General features: G+C 35.1%; 1 protein-coding gene across 3 annotated transcripts in view; it reads right to left on the bottom strand.

Annotated features, from left to right (window-relative positions):
• ANGPT1 (angiopoietin 1) overlaps window positions 1-22,966 on the bottom strand; it is a 244,865-nt gene that overhangs the window by 41,929 nt on the left and 179,970 nt on the right. For all 3 annotated transcript variants that reach the window (XM_081816399.1, XM_081816398.1, XM_081816400.1), the window contains 2 exons: window positions 10,768-10,895; window positions 2,957-3,058 (listed from right to left, as the gene is read on the bottom strand). In XM_081816399.1, coding sequence (XP_081672525.1) covers window positions 2,957-3,058; window positions 10,768-10,895 — 230 coding nt within the window. The remainder of the gene's footprint in view (window positions 1-2,956; window positions 3,059-10,767; window positions 10,896-22,966) is intronic.

Raw genomic sequence — 22,966 nt, forward strand, 5'->3', positions numbered from 1 at the left:
TACATACATATCTGGTAAATACTTATAAGACATGAATCAATGCTGTACTTCATATGTTAGTCTGTCTTACTTACTGTGCCTAGTTTGCCAAGGCAGCAGATAATAATGCAGCATTTTGGAAAGTCACCACGATGATAACTTTATATTAATTTTTCTATTATCATTGATATTAATAATAATGTATTTCAGATTTGCCTGAACCTATATCTATAGTCTGATTCTCAGATGACTTGTTCGCATTCCATTTTAATGATGAAAATAATTGTGAGTTAAGGTAGCTTGCCAAATAATATTTTTGGCAGAGTTAAGTAAAAATTTTGGAGTCTTTGATGTCTTAATCTTGGGTAATAACTACTGGTTACTGAAAATTTAGTGTGCCAAATGCTTTATTTATATTAATCCTCACAACATCCCTGCAAGGCAGGTGAGGTATTATCATTAATACCCCCTTTTAACTAGTGAGGAAGTTAAGGTATAGGTTAAATGATTTGCCAAAAAACACTCCGTTTGTAAACGGTAGAGTGAAGACTCAAACTGCTGATATAGACATAATGCGATGTCCTTTTTTAGAACTTAGATTAAATTTTTCCCATATGTTCTTAGAATCACATAAGCAGAAAGAGACCTTAGAGTAGAACCAATATTCTCTGTAACAGTCCTGGTGACTTACTTTCTACTGGGGTTTTTCCACTGACGAGAGGTCCTCACCACTCAATAGACAGTCCATTCATGTTGGAAAGAATCCTAAGAGAGTTTTGTCCATAAGCAGTCAATTTTGCCTCTCTAGAATGTTCTTCCATTCATTATGGAGCTTCCCTCTTTAAAGAAGTGTTAAAATGCAGATTCTAATTCAGGAAGTCTAGGATGGAGCTTGAGATGCTGCATTTCTCATAAGCTCCCAGACAAAGCTAGTGCTGCTGGTTTCTGGACTGCACTGTGAGAAGCAAGCTCTAGTACATCTACCTCCAACCAGTCAATTTAAATAGCCATCAGACAGGTTTATACCTAATTCCTTTTTTTTTCTACAAGTTAGAGCCCCATTGATTCATCTTGTTTGTACCTCATAGGATAAGTTCATTTGTTAGAAATCCACCAGAATTTAAAGCATATTCTTGATGTAACCAGACTATGGCAGACACCAATGAGTTCTGCATTTCTTGAGACCACAAACTATTAATGTAGCCCGAATACACTGGTCTTAATTGTTAGTAGCCAACAACACAAAATGAGCTTATAGTCAAGTAAATCTATCCAGACTTTCAAATACCAGGTTCTTAAGCTAATTTGTCACTTTTATCCTATATTCTCACTTAATTTTGTGTATTTTTGGTCTAGGTGAAAGACTACATTTATCTCTGTAGAATTCTATCTTGCTGGCTGTAGCCTTCTTTTCTACACGGAATTTTATGGTTTATTGAAGACATCAGGTTCCAACTTTGTATAACTCCAAACTTTATTAACCTACGTTCATAGTGTTCAACTGGGTATCTGATAAAAAATATTGTAGACACAGAGACACCACAAGAGACCCCCTCTTCATTTATTAAAATCATTTTAACTGTCATTTGGCCAACTATGAGCTTACTAGTGTATAAACTGTGATGCTGATTAACTACAATTTTTACACATTTTCTAAAAGAATATCAAGACAGAACTTAGACTGTACAACATGCCTCTTCACCTTTTTCTTTACCTTCTGAGAAGGGAATTTGTCAAAAATTGGTCAAGACAAGAATTATCCAGAACAATTAGATGTAAAATATGACAATAAATCCATAAATGGAAGCCTCTTCCATTATTGTATCTTGACATTCTGTCAGCTGATTTTTTTTTTTTTAAAGATTTTATTTATTTATTTGAGAGAGAGAGAACGAGAGACAGAGAGCAGGAGAGGGAGGAGGGTCAGAGGGAGGAGAAGCAGACTCCCCGCCAAGCAGGGAGCCCGATGCGGAACTCGATCCCGGGACTCCAGGATCATGACCTGAGCCGAAGGCAGACGCTTAACCATCTGAGCCACCCAGGTGCCCCTGTCAGCTGATTTTAATAGTTAATATTGTAGGCATTGACTATATGATTATTGTATTATGCATTATTTAAACCATCTACTATATTATCTTGGAAAAGCTGATCTCCCAACTTGCTCACTTTCCTCTTAAAATGGAGACAGCTAATAGGTTTGATATAAAAAAAAGTGAGTAAGAATTTATGTACAGGGCTGGCTCATATTAACCATTGGAAACTTTAGCTATGATGACAGTGACGGTGACCATGATGTCTGCTATTATTTTGGAGACCCCTAAGGAACCATTCCTCACAGTTCACACCCTTGTGCATTCCTATCATCTTGAATGTGGACTGGCCCTGTCAGTAACTTTAACCAAAGAAAGCAGTGGAAGTGATACAGTGCAATTTCTGGGTCTAATAGACCTTAAAAAGGTGTGGAAGCTTCGATTTTTGTGCGTGAGGGATGTCAACTGCCAGATAAGAAGTCTGATGACCCTGAATCACCATACTGAGAGAAGCCCAACCCAGCCACATGGAGGAGCTCTTAGTCAACACCCAGCAACAACTTGCCAGCTATGTGCGTGAGGCCACCATTAGTACCTCTCCATAATCCACAGCCCAGCACACCTCCCTTGTCCTGGTTCATGTACCCAGCCTGGGTCTGGGTCCTAGCTTCCCCCACCCTCATTCAACCAGGAACAAATCCAGATAATACATAACAGTTCACCAAATAATTTCGGTAATATATTTTTCTTTCTGATGCACATATGGAAATCATTTACTGAAAATGATTTATGAGTGTGTTGTGTTTAATAAAAATAATGTGACTAATGTATCATTTTATTTTTAAAATAGCTGAAAAACACCTAAAAATACAAGGGCTTATCACATAGTATGGTGAAGATAACCTCATGGTAAAACATCAGAAACTATGTAAACTCTTCCATCTTACCATTTTATATTCTTTCCAACCTCTTTGGAAATCTAGACTTCCATCTTCACGACGTTGTATTACAGTCCAACCTCCTCCATTAAGATCCATATTGCAAAATACCTGATAGATGCAGGGAAAATAAAGTCAAGTGAAAATTATGTCTGTTTTAAAGAGATAAGTATCAGATATGTCTCGAAACAGAAATAGGATGGGTAGGCCTATAGATAAATTGAATAAAAATTACTATGTTGAAAAATGTTAACTTAGATATCTTATCAGTTATTTTGTTTTACATGAGAATTGTTTTGATTAAATTCCATCATATAACTTAAATTACTTGTAAAAATTTAAATCAGTCAGCTGAAAACTGTCTTAGTCTCAGATTATAAAAATTATTTTTAAAAATCTCTGTCTTAAATAGTAATAGGCACTTACGTATGTTCGATTTTTAAAAATGCTATCTAGGTTTCTAAAATTACAGACCATTTTATTGCCAAAACATAAGACTCAGAATTCTTAAGTTTTTAATTAATTGAAATGGTTATATAATAATAATAATAAAGATTTTGGAAAAATAATTTTTAAAAAATCATATATATTTAGCTATTACATATTTCATTGCACATTAAGTCCTATACAGTTACATACTACAATAATTATTCTTGATGGCTCAGTATTACATTAGAGGCAAAATTTGGTCCATAGCATATGGATAACATATTATTTGCTTGAATTTTCGTCATGAACAATAATAGGAGAATATGACATACTGTATTTTTGACTTCAACAAGCATTTCTTCCCCATGTGGAAAGTTATCCAACGCTTTCAAAGACTTATGCTCATTTCAATTATTCTAAAACAATAGTATTTATTTAGAAATCGATTCATTTCCCCCGAGTCTACCCAAGGAGAGAAACATATCTGTAATGGGATTATCTTTAGAGAGTAATCACTGTAATTGACGTAGCATGGATGTGGCAGTTTGATTATTCAAGGTCCCAGCTATGGAGAACACCATTCCCCAGGCAATTGATGACTAAGGCATTTTGGAGGCTGGCTAAAGGTGTAGATATGATGCAACAGAGGCAGACAGGCTGGGTGGGCACAGAGCTCAGCTATGATTAAGGGCAAAACCTCAAGCGTTTTCCCTGAAGCCCTCAATTTGGAGCACAAATAGCTAACGGGTATGAAAACAGTGGCAACAACTGTCATTCAGAGGACAAATTGTCCATGTACTTCCTCAGAGTGAAAGGAACTAAGAGATCCATGACTATTTGTGAGCATATAAATTAGGCAAACTGCTCTCTAGAGGGCTCTTCCTCTATTTTGACAACAGTCACCCATCAGTATATCTTTACTGTCCCTAGGAATTGACTCACCTTCAAGATTATAAATTGAAATTCTACTCTCTGTCCCAAGGTTCCCCCTCGACTAATCCCTTAACTATTCGGTACCCACTGTTTGTCTTCAACACAACTTCTAGCTAGTCTTTCCTCCTCCTCAATTCTAATTGATTCATTCACTTATTTTTTTATCTAATTCAAAACTGTATTGGGAGTAATCTGCTTGAGAGCAATAGTTGATAACATGAAAATGGATTATTTAAAGAAGTAAAGAAAAAATGGAAAGAGATGTATATGTGCAGGAAGGAGGAGTTTCCAAAAATGGGCTTTGGTGAACTGATGGAGGTAAAATACATCAATAACCTTTAGGTAGGCATTTGTCACTGTCCCCAGTGCCTAGAACAGTGCCTAGCCTATACTGGGTACTAAATGAATATTTGTTGAATAAACAGAGAAGCAAGAAGGAAAGATAAAATAGGAAAACCTGATTAACGCAATGAAAGCTGAGGATGGATTTTGACTTGGGGAAGAGATCGACTTATCAAATATTCCAGAGAAGTCAAGACAAATCAAGATGAGGAAAATACACACTTAAATTTGAAATGAAGGAGTCATTAGTGACCTTGAGGAGACAGACTGCAGGATTCCTATGAGAATAAAACCCAGAGGGCACAGTTTGAAGAGGGCATAGGTGGTGATCCAAGACAAGTGGCCAAGGTGGAACTTTACTGGAGATACTTAAATAAGAGTCAGTGAAAATGTCAAGGAAACATTTTGCTAGAGGTAACTAGTGCCACTTGATTCTTAATTAAATTTTTACCCTGCCTTGACCGGTTAATCCAGAATTTTTTTTCCAGATTTTCTTCTAAATGGACACTAATTGCCTGGAACTTTGCTAACCTGTGTTTGCAAAGCTATAAAGTCCACTTACTTACTCAGGGAAAGGAATAACTACATTTATCAATATGTAATGTGCAGAGGAAACTATTCTTCACAGTTTTGTTATTACTATTATCTATGTTATTAGAATTCTATGCACTTAAAGTTTTAAAATTATTCACAAATTTTAGAAAAAGACCAATTTCCTTTTAAACAAATATATTCAGTGACTTGAGAATGTTAAGATGTGCTAAGAGTACTTCTTAGATAAAGGCCCAGAGAGAGTCGGAGCTACATGGGGAGGCAGAAGTTCCCCAGGAGGATTATTGTGTTAGAAGCTGAGGTGCAGAGAAGGTAAGATGTTGGACATTTGCTCCACAGTTCTTATTATGACTCAGTAACAGCAGTAATAATAATAGCTGCCATTGTGGAATATGGTCACAATAGAGCTGAAGGGCGTATTGGTTAGGGGCATGAACTTGGGTACCAAATTACCTGTGTTCAAATCCCAACTCTGTTCTCTTTATCACTTAGGTTTTTGCAAGGACTAAATGAGTCAATGCATGTAGAATTTTTAGAATAGTGCTTGATACATAATAGGCTTTGCCATGACCCTCATTTCTTAGATGTATTTTACATATGAGATAGTATGTATTTACATTATGCATTATATACTCTGCATATAATATCTTACATATTGTAGCATAGTTTACTATTATATATACCATTGCATATAATTTATTGTTTATAATAAGAATAATATGGAATGTATGAAATCAAAACATATAATAGTTCAATAAATTGTCCTTAAGATCACCAGCTTAATATGTATTAATGTATTTTATATAATTTATATTTTATATAATATGTATTTTCTATATTTTTGATTAATATAGTAATATATAATATAAATATAATAATATTGACATTGTTAATCTCTGAGCATGCCTCTTTTTATTACATATCTATCTAAGAAGTTGAATTCACTCTAGCCAAAAAAAAAAAAAAAAACCAAAAAACATGTTATTTCTAGTCAGAAGAAAAATAAAAAAGCCTATGCTTAACAGATGAAGGAAGTTTAAGAAAATAGGTGGCTGGTTTCAAAAGATTTGAGACATGAAAGGACTTGAAAAGTTCATTCGCCAATATTGTGTGGTCTGTGCTATCTGGTGGTGCCTTCCTGGAGACAAGAGCCCCACTACATTTACTATGCCTGTTGCATTTATTGATCATATGACTTGGGCTTAACTCTATCCAAGAAAAGATTGAACTGGCTCCTATCCCAGGCAAGGTCAAAGCTTTCAAGCATTAAATACCTTTTAACATAATACAGAGATTTAAACCCAAACAAAAAGGGGAAATTTGATTCACATAGTTCTTATGGTTTTATGCTCCATACAAGTTGGAATGATCAGGCTTGAGGATGTTAATTATTTTTCCATAACCTTAAGTAAAAAAAAAAGGCTCAACACATTTGTCATGGTCCTTTTCCAAGAATTAGGGGACTCACAATTCAGAAACAAATTTTTAATATTTTATAATAAGCAGAGTTATGACTTAATGGTTTGAATTTTTGGATGAAACTAAGCTGGCTAGAAAGCCTTTGGTTTTAGAAACTGATGAAATAGAAGGAAAAATCCTATTTCCTACTACTATGCATTGAAGGGAATTCAGAGAGAAAATAACCACAGCCATTAGTACTACAAAGGTAGAAAATAAATACATAAATGATTTAATTCTCATATTTGATCTGCTTGAAAAATTAGTCTTAGAAAACTGCCTTCATCTCATTTGGAAAGATAACAGTTATTTTCAGACATCATTTCTTGGAAGGGAATGATGTCAGTTAGAAAAATAAATGTATATCAATTCTGTATGCATGCGACTCTTACTCTGCTTACAAGATGAGTATCTCTTAATAGCTTTTGTCAGCTGCCTAAATAGCCCAATTTTATTGATTGGTCCATATCCCAGATCTTACATATTTGAAATTGTTTTATTTTTTATAAGCTTGCCTTGAGTTTCATACCCTTGCTAGAACTTCTGCAAGCATAACAATAAGCAAAGCTTTTGCTAAGCATATCCAAACGTAGCACCAAATTTTATATCTACCATGCACAATTTACTGGGAAGAGTGACGATCATAAAGATGCATTTTCCAAGCACTTTTTACAGGATTCAGAGAATTTCAATGATTTATATCAACGCAGGAGAAGAAAATGAGATTACAAGGTAGGAAGGAGCAGGGTGGTTTATAATCAGAACATGAATCAATTTTACATAATTTTCTGATAATAAACTCTTTCCTGTGTCACTCATATAGGTTCCGATTAAAGAAATTATAAGTGGTGCAACTTCAGTCACCACTAACATAATTATCTCATTTAGCCCCCTGCTAAGAGATACAGTCTGGAGTTGCTGCTTTTATTACAAAGCTTGTGTTCAGTATCTATTAATTATGTGATTTGGGCAAGTTATTTTTCTAAAATAGGGATAATGGGAACATCCATCTCATAGAGTTACTGAAAAGAGTAAACAAGTGAGTTTTTACATCTAAAGTGCTTAGAATATACCTGGCAAACTGTAAATGCATTTGAACTACTTTATTAACCAGCTTCTAAATTATACCAGGGAAAATTCACACAATAATTTTTCTTACTGGTGCTATGATAAATGAGATGTTTTAAAAAATTGCTATCTATGAAAAGTGCTGGTTTATCAGTCTAAAGTTTCCATAATAGAACAACATTACTATTTGTGAGAAGATCTGTGATCATAAATGGGAAAGAATAAAACAAAGGAAGGAACACTTAAGTCAAGAAGACCTAAGTCTTTCTCCCTTCTGCTCAGTGATCTCTCCCTCTCACCATGCTCTGCTATTTCCAATAAAACTAAAATCTAATGATAGTCCTGACCAAATGCCATGTGAGCTTCTTTCCTCTGAAAAGTCATGGGGCTATTTCCATAGTGATAAGAATTTGCCTCTTACAGGCTTACTTGCTCAGGCTACTATTTTTCCTTAGGCCCAAACCTTAAAGTTTAACTGAGCAGATAGTTGACATTTGGAATTTAATATTTTAGATCTCATTTATTCAAGAACAACCCTGAAGCTCCATCACATGGAAAATCCATCATTTTGCAGAGGTATAAGTTTAAATCATGCCATCCTGATGAAACCAACACAGGAGTCAGCTACTGAACTAGTGAATTGGATCCTCCAACCCACACTTTTATGTAAATATTAAAAGCAAATTTATTCAAGATTATGACTTAAGATAATATACCTTTCTTCCACCCTAACAGGAGCAGTAGTTCTTCAAATAGCCTGCACATCATTTGCATCTCAAAATGTTCTGAACTAGCATAGTTCAAAACACTGGTTATGGTTATACATGAATTAAAATTCATGGAGTGATCAAAACTTATTTATAATGTCCCCTTTGTCAAAACTTGGAGCCATGTGTCAGGATTGGGTGATGGAGTGAAAAAGATTCTGAAAGTGTGAATGTTAATTTGAAATCCCTAAAAATTGTTTTTATTATATCACAGAATCATTAAGTGTCTAAAAGGAGGGTCACTTAATATTTTTAGCTAACTTCTATTGTTATAGCCAAGTTATATTTTAGGGGAATTGACAATAATTTGGGGGTTCTTTCAGGTCATGGGGAATACAGGTCATGGAGAACACAAGTAGGTAAATTATAGAGTATTTATGTTAGCTCTGCTCCTCTCCCCCAGGACAGTTTTTGATAAACTTTACATGCTAGATGTATGGTGTAGGAGTATGTGGATGTACGTACATGCCCATGTGTATACCAATTGAATTTAAGCTTAAGTATGATTCTAAGGTGTCAGCAAGTAGAGTAGGAAGGCTTCATGTCATAAGATCCAAAGGATCCAAAAGGTTCCCCCTCACAATGAATAAACCTCTTCTTTTTACTCCTAGACTCACCACTGAACCCTCATAGTTGTTTTTTTTTTTTTTTCTTAAGTCATGGAACACTCAATTTAGTGAGATTTTGCACAGAAGCCCAAGACGAAAAACAAGTAAAACTAAACTTCTGTGGTAGGTGGCCCAGGTAGCAATGTATGGAACTGTGACCACTGCTTTTTTTGCCCACTGCACGTTCTCCCTCCTTCCCCATTATGGAAGAGCATGAAAGGCCTCCTTTCAGAAAAAAAATTGTGTCCCAGCAAAGGGAAACAAAAAAACACTGAGCTAACGGAAACCACTAATCCTTACTGAAATCAGGAGAGAAAGGACACTGGTAGAGTCCATATTCTCTCCTTGACAATGATGTAACATCTGGCAAACTACTCTCCAAGATTCATTTCTCTCATCCATCAAAGGAGACTAATAATCAAGAAGACTAAGTTAGGCTTACTTACTATATACTACATTGAAATGTTGATATTATTGTCAGAAGTTCATTCATTCGTTTAAACACATATTTATTGAGGACCTGCTATGTGCCCAAAACTATGCTGGGTCCCAGGAAACCAAAGACAAAAAGGCACGATCCTTGCCTTGTAGAACTTTGCTAGTGAAAAAGTCATGCAAAGCTGCTTGAGGGAATTAGGGAAGGCCTTCCAAGAGCACTTGCACAGTATCCACAGGAAATGAGGATGCAGGACTGGTAATTTAGGTGGGGCAAAGAGGAGAGGAAAATTGTTTCATCCTTTGAGGATGGAGCATTACAAATGCAGGTGGTCCTCTTGGAGTCTTGGGTCTCTCTTGGCATCTTGGGCAAAATTTTAACATGTCAAAGAGCAGGGCTCTCCTTACATCTCTCCATAAATCCTGCTTTGAACAGACTGTCTCAATCACTACACTTCTACAGTCTGTTATAATTATCTGTGTAATTATCTGTCTTCAGCACCACAGTGGGATCTGTTTGTTCTATATTGTGTTCCTAGGCACTGACTGACAAATGACATCCACTTAATATGTTGAGTGAAGGAATGGATGGATGATTTAATGAATAAATAGTGAAAAAGAGATAGAACAGCAAGAATATAGTATTTGCTTACTTCAAAGTTTACTCTGGGTCCTGTTCAACATACTAATGAATCCTAGCCTCCAACCCACTCTTTTAGGTAAACATGAAAAGCAATTCCTATCAAGATGATTAGTCAAGATAGAATATGTTTCTCCCACCCTAATAGGAATAGTGATTGTTCCTAATAGGAACAAATAGCAATATGTCCTTGGCAGCCCCTCCACAGTATTTAGACTATAGATGATGTGTGCCATCTGGGTCCTTGGGACCTTGAAAGATTGCTCCTACCTCTTCTCCATGTACTTGAAGTACATATCACCTCAACATGTAATCTAGACAACGCAAGCATTTATGAGCAATGGGACATCCCAGGAATGAGCAGAGAATAAATAAAAAACTTTGTGAAAGAGGGATGGGAGCTTTGGGTTTGGGGGAGGTCTGTGCAATAGGGTTTTCATCTTTATGGACCTGGCAAACAGAATCTTTGGGAGAAAAGAGCTCAGGCATATATATTTTCAGCTTAACAAACTCACAAATCAGTCTGATTATTCAGCAATTCAACTAGGATCTGCTTTACATCTTGTAAACAAACACTTCTGGTTTTACCTTTTTGGGTTCTGGCATATTATTAATATAAATAGTGTAGATTCCACTTTTATTAAAACCAGCTTGATATACATCTGCACAGTCTCTAAATGGTTTCTCTTCCTCTTTTTTTCCTCCCTTTAGTAAAACTGCAAAAAAAAAAAATTGCAATATGTGAGCAAAAATATCAGTACCATTAGTACCCGAATGGATCCAAGTACAGCTAAGCAAGTCTTTATTTCCTCCAAACAAATGTCAATATTGCATTTACTGACAAATCAATCATAAAGACAATACTAGATTTGAGCTGACTCACAAAATTACAAAACTAATGGAAAAATCTGTAGAGAAATTTCTAACTGAATACTTTTTATATTTTGCTTACTTAAATTTTGTTTTTATCTATAATTTCCAGAACATCAACTCAAGGGACAAATGGCCTGATAGTGTAACACCTCCAACTAGTAATAATTATGTCAATTTTCCTCCAAAATTTCTAAAATGTTCTTACCTACATTTCATAGGAAACTTTTAAAAAAATGCTAAAGCATTTTTGGAGGAGAAAGAGATAATGATAACAAATTCAAACATAAAAATACCATATGGAGGTTTAAAACACTAAAAGTAGATAGAATTGTTTTTCTGTGGCTTTGGACTGATAAGCTCCTAGAAATTTCTATTAAAAAAAAAACACACCTAGAAATATTTAGATTTAGCAAGTAGAAAAGAGCCTCTGACCTAATTTACCTAGAAAGAAAAGGGAACTGAACTTTGTTTTTTAAGATTTTTATTTATTTATTTGACAGAGAGACACAGCGAGAGAGGGAACACAAGCAGGGGGAGTGGGAGAGGGAGAAGCAGGCTCTCCGCTGAGCAGGGAGCCTGATGTGTGGCTCGATCCCAGGACCCTGGGACCATGATCTGAGCTGAAGGCAGACGCTCAACGACTAAGCCACCCAGGCACCCCTGAACTTTGTTTTTTATTTAATGCCTGAAGTTAAACTATCAGGCAGATAATATACAAATAAAAGAACACAAATGAATAAGTTTTGAAATTAATTTATATAGGGGAAGAGTTCAGTAAAGGGTGGAAGTCAAATGAAAAAGGAAATTTAATTAGATAGGCTCTACTGAGAATTTTATTCACTGACCATCTATTATGAAGTTCTTATTACTGAGATCAAAATACAAAAATGACTCATATTTAGTAGTCCTTTGCTAAAGACTTACATGGCACATTTACAAAATATTTATGATTAGTATTTTCTAATAAATATATAGTTTAGTAATTCGTTTCATTAACCCCTTCAAGAAGATTTTTTAAGATTATTTTATCACCTTGCCCTTAAAGTCTCATGTTATTTAATAAATATTTGCTTTCAATCACTTTGAGTCATGATGGCCTTTTTTAATAAGAATAGCAAAAGTAAACTATTAAATGATGCTTTTAAATTGATTTTACATGCTCTAACAATCTAAAGCAATAGCCTGATTTAAACTTAATAAGCATGAGTTTACTAATTTATAGGTAATTAAAAACAGTCTAAACTGATGGAAAGAATGACTATCTCAATATAAATACTTCAAATTTCCAAAAATAATTATGTTTCAAGAAAATGAAATATCCACTCAGATATACTGCCATAACAAAAATATAGAATTATAACGTTTAATAGTATCATGGTTTTCTATACAGCTCATGTGTGCACTGATGGTTTTGTCTATTTACATTAATAATTACATCTAAACACCACCATTGCAGCTGCAATATCTACACAGAATAAGTAGAGGACTGTGCATTCATAGGACAGTGAAGAAGCATGGCACAGAAGGTATGCAAATAGCAATTTAAAAATGAATATATAAATGCTGATTCAAAAGCCATCTTTAACTGCAATGGGTGTGTTATGTAAAGGTGTTGTTCTGAAGAACATCAACGCAGTTCATTTGTACTTGCTTATTTTAAGTTAATGGACTGCTCTTTTTCTAAAACAAAACCTTCCTAAATTCTAAATGTTTAATCATCTATTGAAACAAGTTGAAAACAACCAAATTAGAAGCAAAAAAAAAAAAAAGGGGGAAGGGATGTAAAGAAATGCCAAATAAAATTTATGATCCCTTGAGAGGATGAACACAGGAAGATGTGGTAAAGAGGAATTCAACGGTAAACCCATTTTTCTTTTTTGGGTTAGAGATGGGGAAAGTCACTTATCTAAGGAGAAAATGCTTCTCTTACTGAATATACCACTTCCTGCTCTCCCTTATTTAGTTATGCAGTGAGAATACACTCCATTCCCACTTCTCTGTCACCTCCCCTCCTCTTTTCCCTTCCTCCTCAGGAAGATGTGGGTGAAAAGGCTGTTGCGTGGGAAGAGGGAAACCCACACATATTTTCAATAGTAGAGAAAAATAAAAGAAGCTGAATATTAGCTTATTTTTATGGAAACTAACTGCATAAAAATGATGTTCAAACCATGAATGTAAGTCTTATAACTGGAAAACTGGCTTAAAGATTCTATCATAAAAGGAACAAATAGTTATACTATGGATTTGTTGTTATTGTAATGGCAACATACCTTATGAAGATATTTCATTTTCTTGAAATATAGTTTGGTATTTTTGAAAAATAGAATCACATTCTTTCCAGAAGAAACAGTCATTTTTCCAGAAAGATTGGATTGCTTGTATTTAATTACTCATTAATTAGTAAACATTATGTTTGAAAGTTTGATCCAGGCTATATTTTAGAGTATTAAAGCACTTAAAATCAGTATAAAAGCTCCATTCACAGCTTACCTTTGACATTTGTATTATATACTATGGTTTGAAAAAGGCCCTTCTATAAAGGTAGACTGATCTTCGGTTTTTCTTTTTTCATTCTACAAAGTGGGGTAGTTAAACATAGCTCTGAGGCAAGTGTATGGATTATTTAACACAGCAGAGTGACTGAATTATAGTAAGAACTCAAGAAATGATAGTTATTATTATTGTTATAGTAATAATAATATTATTAATGGCAACATTATATCATTATTCTTTCTTACAGAAGTGACACTAGTAGGCTGGAGAAGGCCAGCGAGTCCAGTCAATGGAATAGTAGATCTTCCATTCTCTAATCCGATATTATAGCTGACCAAATGTTAGAGCAATTACAACTGACTGGTTATATTTAGGGTTATACTGAACTGGACTTTCCTTATCAAAGTTGGCTAATTGGTTTATTTTATTCATTGACTATACCACATCATATCATTGTTTAAGTCTAAAAAAACCCAGGTAATCTAATCTTGCTGCATATATAAACTTAATCTGAATAGTTAAAATTAAAAGATTATTTCAGATGAAATGACATATGATGTATATAACAACACACTGATTGTAGAAGTTTTAATCCCTAACTTTAATTTGCATGACTAATTATTTTCTTTGTTATGCACTAGAGATATTATGATTACGTATTGTAAAACTGGACACATAATAAACATTTTAAAAGAAAGAAAGACAATAAAAAGATGAATTTACTGCCCATTACAAGTGTCAGAACTAAGGATACATTCTTGTAGGAGGTCTTGAGATTCAATAAAATGGAAGATAATGTCTAGAGGAATGTATGGTGAATGACAAGATACAGATATGGAAAACGTGATGGAATAGGATGAAAGAAGCATCAGCTGGACGAGCCAGCGAAAATGGAGAGCTGATTGAGGTGTTTATCTATCTGGCAAAGTAGCTCAGACTTTTTATAATAATAGACTGGTTTAAAAGCATGAATTAAAAAATTTATCTTTATATCTAAAAGTTCCTTTTTTGATCATATACTCTCTTTTTCCTCTCCCTTTAATTCTTAATGAGTTTGTCTTTCCTCTAATTGAGAGTCTGGATCCCCACCATTACTGTCAGTCCCTCACTAGCCTCCCTTTCCTGTCTTCCTAACTTCTATCTCACCATCAGGCATTTAAAAACAGCTCAGGTGGAATTCCTCGTGCTCTCCACCCACTGTCCTTTCATCTACTAATACCTTGCATGGGTAAATCCCAACTAAAGGAAGGACATTTACTCATTTTCTCATCCCTGCTTTAAGATTGCAAACACTGAAGTGAGGCTTTTTAATGCCATCCAAATGCATATTTTCTAAACTCAGCAATGCTATATTGGGATGCCTGGGTGGCTCAGTCAGTTAAGCATCTGCTTTCGGCTCAGGTCATGATCCCAGGGTTCTGGGATCGAGTCCCACATCGCACTCCTTGCTCAGAGAGGAGTCTGCTTCTCCCTCTGCCTGCTGCTCCCCCTGCTTGCGTGTGCTCTCTCTCTGACAAATAAATAAATAAAATTAAAAAAAATCCATGCTATATTTATTAATTCAACAAATATTGACTGAGCATCTTCCATGTGCATGACTTTTCCCAGACAGTGAAGATACAGACATAAGAAAACCACAATCTGCTCTTAACGTAATCACAGTCTGATGGGAGAAAGTCCTACTATATTAGTAGGTCTTCTATGACAACTCATGATAGCTACATCCATGATTAGTACCTTCCATGACAGAGGAGAATTCAAGCTAGCTTAAGCAAAAAGATAATTTATTCAATCATAAACAATGTAGAATAGAATTTTAGGTAAAGCATAATCAGATTTTAAAGAATGTGAAGAGGAATTGGTTTCTTTATCTTTTTTTGGACACAGCTGATGAGTCTCTACCTGGTCACAAGATGACTAGCAACAGCTTCTAGAGCTATAATGTTAGCAGCTTGAATATAGCACCAAAGAGAGATTATGCACACTCTTGTTATTTTGGAGGTATGTATCAAGTTCACTGGGAATATTCAGGAAGAATTTATTCTGTCTGCCATGTAAACTTGGGGAAGGCTGTCCAGAAGAGAGAACAGTTGAATGAAAAAGAAAAAAAAAAAAACACGTAAAGCAGTTTATCTGAACTAAATTTTAAAAGCCTGGTATGGCAATTCAAAGACTTTGTGCACACCAATATCAACAAATAAATCTAGAAAGTTTTAGGAAAGAATCATTACTCATTCTTTTCATTTAGCCTTATCTCTATAACCTAATCTTCATGAGCTAAAGGGAAAGAATAGGGACACAAGCAGGTGCATGTCTGTCTTTCACCAGCCAACATTCAGTCAATAAGCAACCTGAGACCCTGACTGCAGCAACTGTTGACTTTATCTGGCTCTCCCTTTTATTTGCCCAACAAATTTCAAGCCAGATGGCATGTCTACCACTGGGCTGACTTGAGGGAAGAACCATAAAGCTGAGGCAGAGGGTCACTTCAATTCAGATGAACCCTCAAGGGAAAACTTCCTGGAATGTGGAATTGGTAATTCTGAGTTGTAGCAAATCTAGTACAGAACACAGAAAACAGTTAGCCTTTGCTATACCAGAGACAATGTAAAAAGCCAAAGTCCTTGATCCTAGTTACTTCCCAATAAACTGCCATAAAGGTGTCGATTCTTCAAATATTCTTTTTAAATCTTAGACGTGGCTAATGGTTCCTATCTCTCCAGTATTTAGCAAGCATCACAATATATGTGGATCAAGTTATTGGTTTAAGGATAATCCTTGTGTTACTTATTGGACCATCATCACTATGGAGATCACAGTACAGGAATTGATCCTAAATCTGTAATTTTTCACCTCAACAGGACACTGAAGTTAACTGAACATAAGCATAAGTAAATCATCATATCTGATAAGGTGCAAACAAGCAAACAACTGACTGATTAGATTCTATACTTTTCCACCAGGTGTGTGGGCATCTTGTGGAAAATCCATTTGAAGACACTCCCTAGATTCCTAATTTATAAATAATACATTATATGTTAAAAAGAAAAAAAGAAGAAGATAGCAGGAAGGGAAGAATGAAGGGGGGGAAATCGGAGGGGGAGACGAACCATGAGAAACTGTGGACTCTGAGAAACAAACTGAGGGTTCTAGAGGGGAGGGGGATGGGGGGATGGGTTATCCTGGTGATGGGTGTTAAAGAGGGCACGTACTGCATGGAGCACTGGGTGTTATACACAAACAATGAATCATGGAACACTACATCAAACACTGATGATGTAATGTATTGTGATTAACATTAACATAATAAAAAAATAACAACTGTATGGTTAGGGGATTGATGTGTATTTGGCAGATCCTTTACCAACATGAAATAGAACTTTCTGAACATGTTCATATTTTGTCAAACTACTGCAACTGATATACCTGATTAATCGGTTGCATTTCATGAATACTTTTTCATTTTTAAACATTTAAAATATTTTCAGCTTCAAAAAAAAAAAAAAGAAAGGACTTAAAAGTGGAAGAAGGTAATACCTTGCACTTCACGAATGGAAAATTAAAAGGTTTACAGGCAATATTCAATATTTCAGTATTATGTGTGTGGGTATGAGGGTGAGGGAGACTTACCAATGACTTTATAAATACATACCACATATGTATAACTACATAAATACATAAAAGCTTTATGCTTCTGAATTAAAAATTTGAAAGTTGGTATTTTATTTTATATAAAACATATGCATATGAACCTAAATACCTAGGGGTTGATATCTCAGCATGATTTTTAACCTACAAAAATGGCAATTGCATACAAGTTAATGTAACATACTTGTACATATACATGTTTATGTGTGTAAATGTATTATATATATAATGCAAACTGCTATATCACAGTATAAAAAACACATATTCTATTTGTAAATACTTTAAGTCTGAGGTCTTTGGGTGAGTAGCTAAAAGGTTCTCTTTTTAAAGATCTACTATTCTTTTCCCCATAGTCCCCCTAACCTCAGTATAAAAGAACACCTGAAGATCACTTACGTGCTACATTATTACTTCAATTAAAATTTTTGTAAAAGGAAGTGTTCTTTGTGTGTGCATATTTTGTAGATGATACTTAAAATCTTAACTACCCATCATCTTCTTGGTGGAACTATAATAATCGTGATGATAATAAAATCAATTTGGCACACTCAGTATTAGAAATTAGCACACTTACTATGTGTTCAACTCTGAATTTTGTGAGCCAAGTATGTTTTATATGTCTCGTTTCATTTAGTCCTCGTAAATACCTTATGAAATACTGTTATCAATATATTGTTGTATATATGAGGAATCGGAGGCTCAGAGATGCTTTCTAACTTCACTAAAACTTCTAAGTAGTTGAACTCTTTTGACTATAAAGCCAAGAATCTTAACTATTTCTTACTGGCTCCTGGAGTGAAGTCAAAGCCAAACAGTACTCCAATGACTCATCTGTCACAGAGTCCCCAGCAATACTTATCTCAGATGACAAGGTCATACCCAGGGTCTTGGGTGAATCAGGACAGGCCTTAATTCAGAATGGCTACGGCCTCTTCTCTCGGAAGCAGGGAGTATTGGAAGAGTGACAGGGGTTAGAAAAGATAAGAAAGAAGAAAAATGTCGAGGATAGAAGAGGGCCACAGGCAGCAGAATTATGTGTGAGGTGGGAACTCTCAGCAGAAATGTGGAGCACTGGTGCCCGCAACTTCAAAAGCTAACAGAGCATGAGGAAATAAGAGGTGCCTGAGAAGCTATATTGGATTTGATAATGTCTATATCCTAAAAATCATGCTGACCAAAATTTACCCTCATTAATCTTGGATAATATTCTCACAAGCTTAATTACTTGATGTCCCAACCTCTGGACCATCTGCTGAAGCTACAAGTTTAGAGGAAGGGCTGGTAGGGAAAGGGAGGGTGAGCATATGTGTGGTATTTGTGTGGGAGTGTGTGTGTGTTCACCTTCTAGAATCAGGCATGAAGACAACAACAACAACAAAATGATAATCAAAAGGTTTTCTTGTGTGTATGAGGAAGAGACAGTAATCTTAGAAGTAGGCAAAAATAAGAAATGAGAACAGTTTGGACAGTATATAAGGGACAAATCACATACTTTTCCAAAGGCATAGTGGTATTCTGATGCAAATTAGGTCATGCTGATGATAGTGAATTAAATTATTACAAAAAGCTTCAATTTTATTCAATCTTTTCTGAAAGAAAAGACTAAAACAATGCAGAATATGTACTATCACAATATTTTTTAATTTTCTTAATATTTTACAACTTGAAGAGATACATTTTAATTATCTGGAGAATATATGACCCCTATGTATAATTGTAGGTGTATATATTTTTAGTAATATTGAGATGTATGTATAAATTGCATAAACTCTTAAATCTATGTGAACATGAAAACCACCCTATGCCATAGCTAGATTACTAATTTTATGCTATTTTTTTTAGTGTAGGATAATGAAACATCAAGTAATTCTACATAATTCTACTTTAGTTTGATTAGTGTATTCAAATAAAATTCCCAGTGTTCTTCTAATGTGGAATGACTCATATATATAACTGAATGTATATTTAATGCATATTACAGTTAAAACAACAAAGGATGCAAAAAAAGAATTGAAAGTTGAAAATGGATTTGCACACAACCTTTGTTTAATCAAGTAATACTCATTTTTCACAAAATTTATTTCTGTGTTTCCCTTTTGGGCACCCTGATGGGCAGTTACGAGTGCTACATGACCCTTGCCATTTGTTCCAAGGTCATTTCATTAAAAATATTTCAGGTGTTTCATGTGTGTTAATTTCCCATGTAATGTTTTTGGCCTGACTGGAATATATTGATTTTGAACAAAAGATTTCCCATGCGTGTGGGAAAGCTTCAAGGGTCTTTTGTGCTTTGTTATAAGTAGACAAATAATTGATTTCAGCAAAAGCCTTTAAAAATGGAATGAAAGTCTTTGGGCAATGCTATAAATGGAAAGAATTGCCAGATGCTTTTGAAAACTGACAAAAAACCCCAAAAAAACCAAAACTTTGAAGTTTTAAATAGAGGCTGACTGTCATATAGGTATGTCACTTCGATTCTTACTCTTGCGGTGAATCTACTTGAGGAATAATACTTGGTTACCATGCTGAGGTTCGTTCTGAACTTGGGGTTTTCCTAGTCGTTAGAAGTGATACAAAATGAAGAGGAGAAATGGAATGATTGATGAGTCATAAAATGTGTGGATTTGTCTAGGACACCAGACAGACTCTAAGGTGTGTGGTAGTTTTATGTTAAGCAACTAGCAGCAGAGCTGGGACTAGAACTCAGATGCCCTTGATTCCTGTTCCTGCTAGACCAACATGCCTTGCCCTCTAGATGGCATATGTCATAGGTGCTCCAAGACGCCGATTATGTGACCATCTCTGTCTAAATCCCAGCTCTAGGGAGATGAGCTGGAGAATTAAGTATGGTTGAGATTCAGTCTATTTGTGCATTTGTAAGTATGTGTACATGAGGCCAAAACAACCAGCAAAGCTTCCTTTAGAACCAAATCTCCACTTAAAATTAAACCCAAAGTTCAAATTCACTACTCTAAAGGAACTCAGGCTGGCTATGAAAACAGAATGTTCACACCTAAAAATAATTATGGATATATGCAAAGACACAATAAAATACAAAATTAAAAGAGGTTTGGCTTACTTGGTATTTCATTTAATAATTTAACTTCATCATAAATTCATTTAAAAAAAAGTAGATTGTTCTAGGTCACATATTAATGTGATTCCTTATTGGAAATGGTTCCACTCAGAATGTGAACATCCAAGCCAGTGGTAAGATGAGAGTCCAGTGTCCTTAGTTATGATGTTGATATTCTTTAGTTGAAAATAAATGGTGAGCTCTAATAGGAAACTAAAAATGTTTTCTATCAATTGTTTTAAAGGTTCTTTACAATCAACTTTTAGAAAAATGCTAAAAATCAATATTATTTTGTTTATATGTATTTAAGCCTAACTTATTGGTTGTAATATTTCTCAGGTTTTATTTCATCTTTCTCCCTTCTTAAAACAGAAGACATTTCATGAGGGTTTATGGTTAATGTGATGCATACATACTTAAAGATGTTAATAAAATGTGGTTTTTTTTCTTACTTTCCCTCCAAGTAATTAGAGGTGTCATTTGGACTCTGTGTAAAGTACCAGAGCTTATCTGTAAGGAACCACTGTTCCATTATGACCCTGGACTTAGAAAATACCTGTTCAGTTCAACTTGAGTGTGGATGAGTCCAGGAAATGACTTAGCTGAAATTTTATTAAAAATATTTTGTGCTTCTTTGCTTTAACCAACCAGACCATGAAAGCTAAGGAGAAGAAGAAATGGAGTTTGCTCATAGAAATGTTGGAGCAGAAAGGCAACACCTTTTTTTGTTGTTTTTTTTTTTTTTGCGGGGGGGGCCTTTCACCTTGGTAACTTCCAGGCCCAGCTAGAACCAGGAGATACCCCTTTTCAAATAGTTTAGTTTCTGAAATTGAAACTTGAATTCCAATGGAGAATTAACCACAAAGTTTCAAATCTCCCCCAAAAGAGGTAGTTTAGAAATAATTCATGGGAGAGGTCAAAGGCTGTATTATTTTTTGTTATCATGAGTTTGGCTATCTGCTATTCACGCAGTTTTTTTTTTTCCACAGAAATTGTAACTTTTCAAAAGGCAGATAACATGCTCCATCAAAAAGGAGAAATATACCATTTCCAAAAATAAACAGTCACTTTCCCCTTAAAGCCTTTGGGTTTTATGAAAGGAAGTGCTAGAAAGTGTGTTTTGTTTTAAGGAAATTGTAAATGTTTGACATATAATTTTCTGTCAAGATAAAGCATTTCCCTCATTAAATGGGAACAAGTGCTCACTGTAGTGTGCAGCAGATGACTTCCTGTATTTTTCTTTCTCTTTCTACCTAATGTTAAATTGTGCATTACAAGTAGTCAACTAAAACCCAAATATTTTACTCAGTCAATGAAAATGATATATTCTATTTTTATCAATATTTATGTAAGTGACATTCAAAAAGTTTTAATTTCCTCCCATTGCTTGTGATGTTTTTAGAATCATTCTTAACTCCAGGGACTTGCAGGAGTTCAAACTATCTCATCCCTCGACTGAATGATTTACTTCACAAACTCAATAGACACTACACGGGAGGTAAATTCCTTTCAGATGGTAGAATTATTCTGAGAACAGAGCCAAATGTCTCCTCAGCACTGGGAAAGAAACAAATGCCTCATTTCCCCTTTTCAGAAGGCCAGAGGACCAAAAATAACGATCGAAGTTCCATACCACTGCAATCAGCCTCTGGGAAAGACATTTTAAACCAAATAATTTAGATGGTTTAAAAATTTATAGTAGCAGTCATTATGTCTTTCAGGTGAGGCGAAAGAAATTTTCTTTTTTTTTTAATGACCTGCATGAGAAGCTCTTTATGGTTTGAAATTTGAACTTCATGTTCAAATACACAAACATGCTCGTGTCTCTCAGTATTTAAGCTTCTTTTACTTCTCTCTACCCTGTGTGCATCCCTACCCAAACTGGTATCTGTCCTTTCACAACCAAGTTTGCTGGATATGGGTAGAGAGTTTTTTTGCTTTTAACTCCTCTTGCTCATTTTTTTCTTTGACCCATGCAATTGAACCATACATGTCACCCAAGCTCTCCTACAGGGAGAGGCCACATCCCAGTTCAAGATTCGCTTTTCAGGCTGCTTTTTCTTCCCTTCCCTCCCCTCCCCTCCCCTTCTTCTCTTTTCTTCCTTCCTTCTTTTTTTTTTTTTTTTTGCCTTTCTGCTTATTTATAAGCCATGAGGATAAGACGTTTCACAGAACTTTTCTCTCTCTGTTGTAACACTCCTCGCTACTCGTTTTTCTTCCTAATTCTGTTTTCTTTCCGACCTCCTTTTAACTATCCCATAAAGAACTCTCAATTTTCTGTCTTGGATTTTATATTCTTATTATTTTAAAATGGGCTCATAATCTTAGTATGTAAATTCTCTGAAATTGCACATAAACCTGTGCCTGAGTGTTTGCACTAAGTGAGAAGGAAAGGTAGGCTAGTTTTTATCAGATTCTGAAATAGATCTACAACCCCCCAAATGGTTGAGTCATTGCTTTATATGCACTTTCTTTTTTTTTTTTTTTTAAAGATTTTATTTATTTATTTGAGAGAATGAGAGAGAGCAAGCACATGAGAGGGCGGAGGGTCAGAGGGAGAAGCGGGCTCCCTGGCGAGCAGGGAGCCCGATGCGGGACTCGATCCTGGGACTCCAGGATCATGACCTGAGCCGAAGGCAGTCGCTCAACCAACTGAGCCACCCAGGCGCCCTACTTTATATGCACTTTCAACTGATT

The sequence above is a fragment of the Leptonychotes weddellii genome, chromosome 4, assembly GCF_054177405.1.
Source record: "Leptonychotes weddellii isolate Sample4059 chromosome 4, ASM5417740v2, whole genome shotgun sequence".
NCBI classification, from domain to species: Eukaryota; Metazoa; Chordata; class Mammalia; order Carnivora; family Phocidae; genus Leptonychotes; species Leptonychotes weddellii.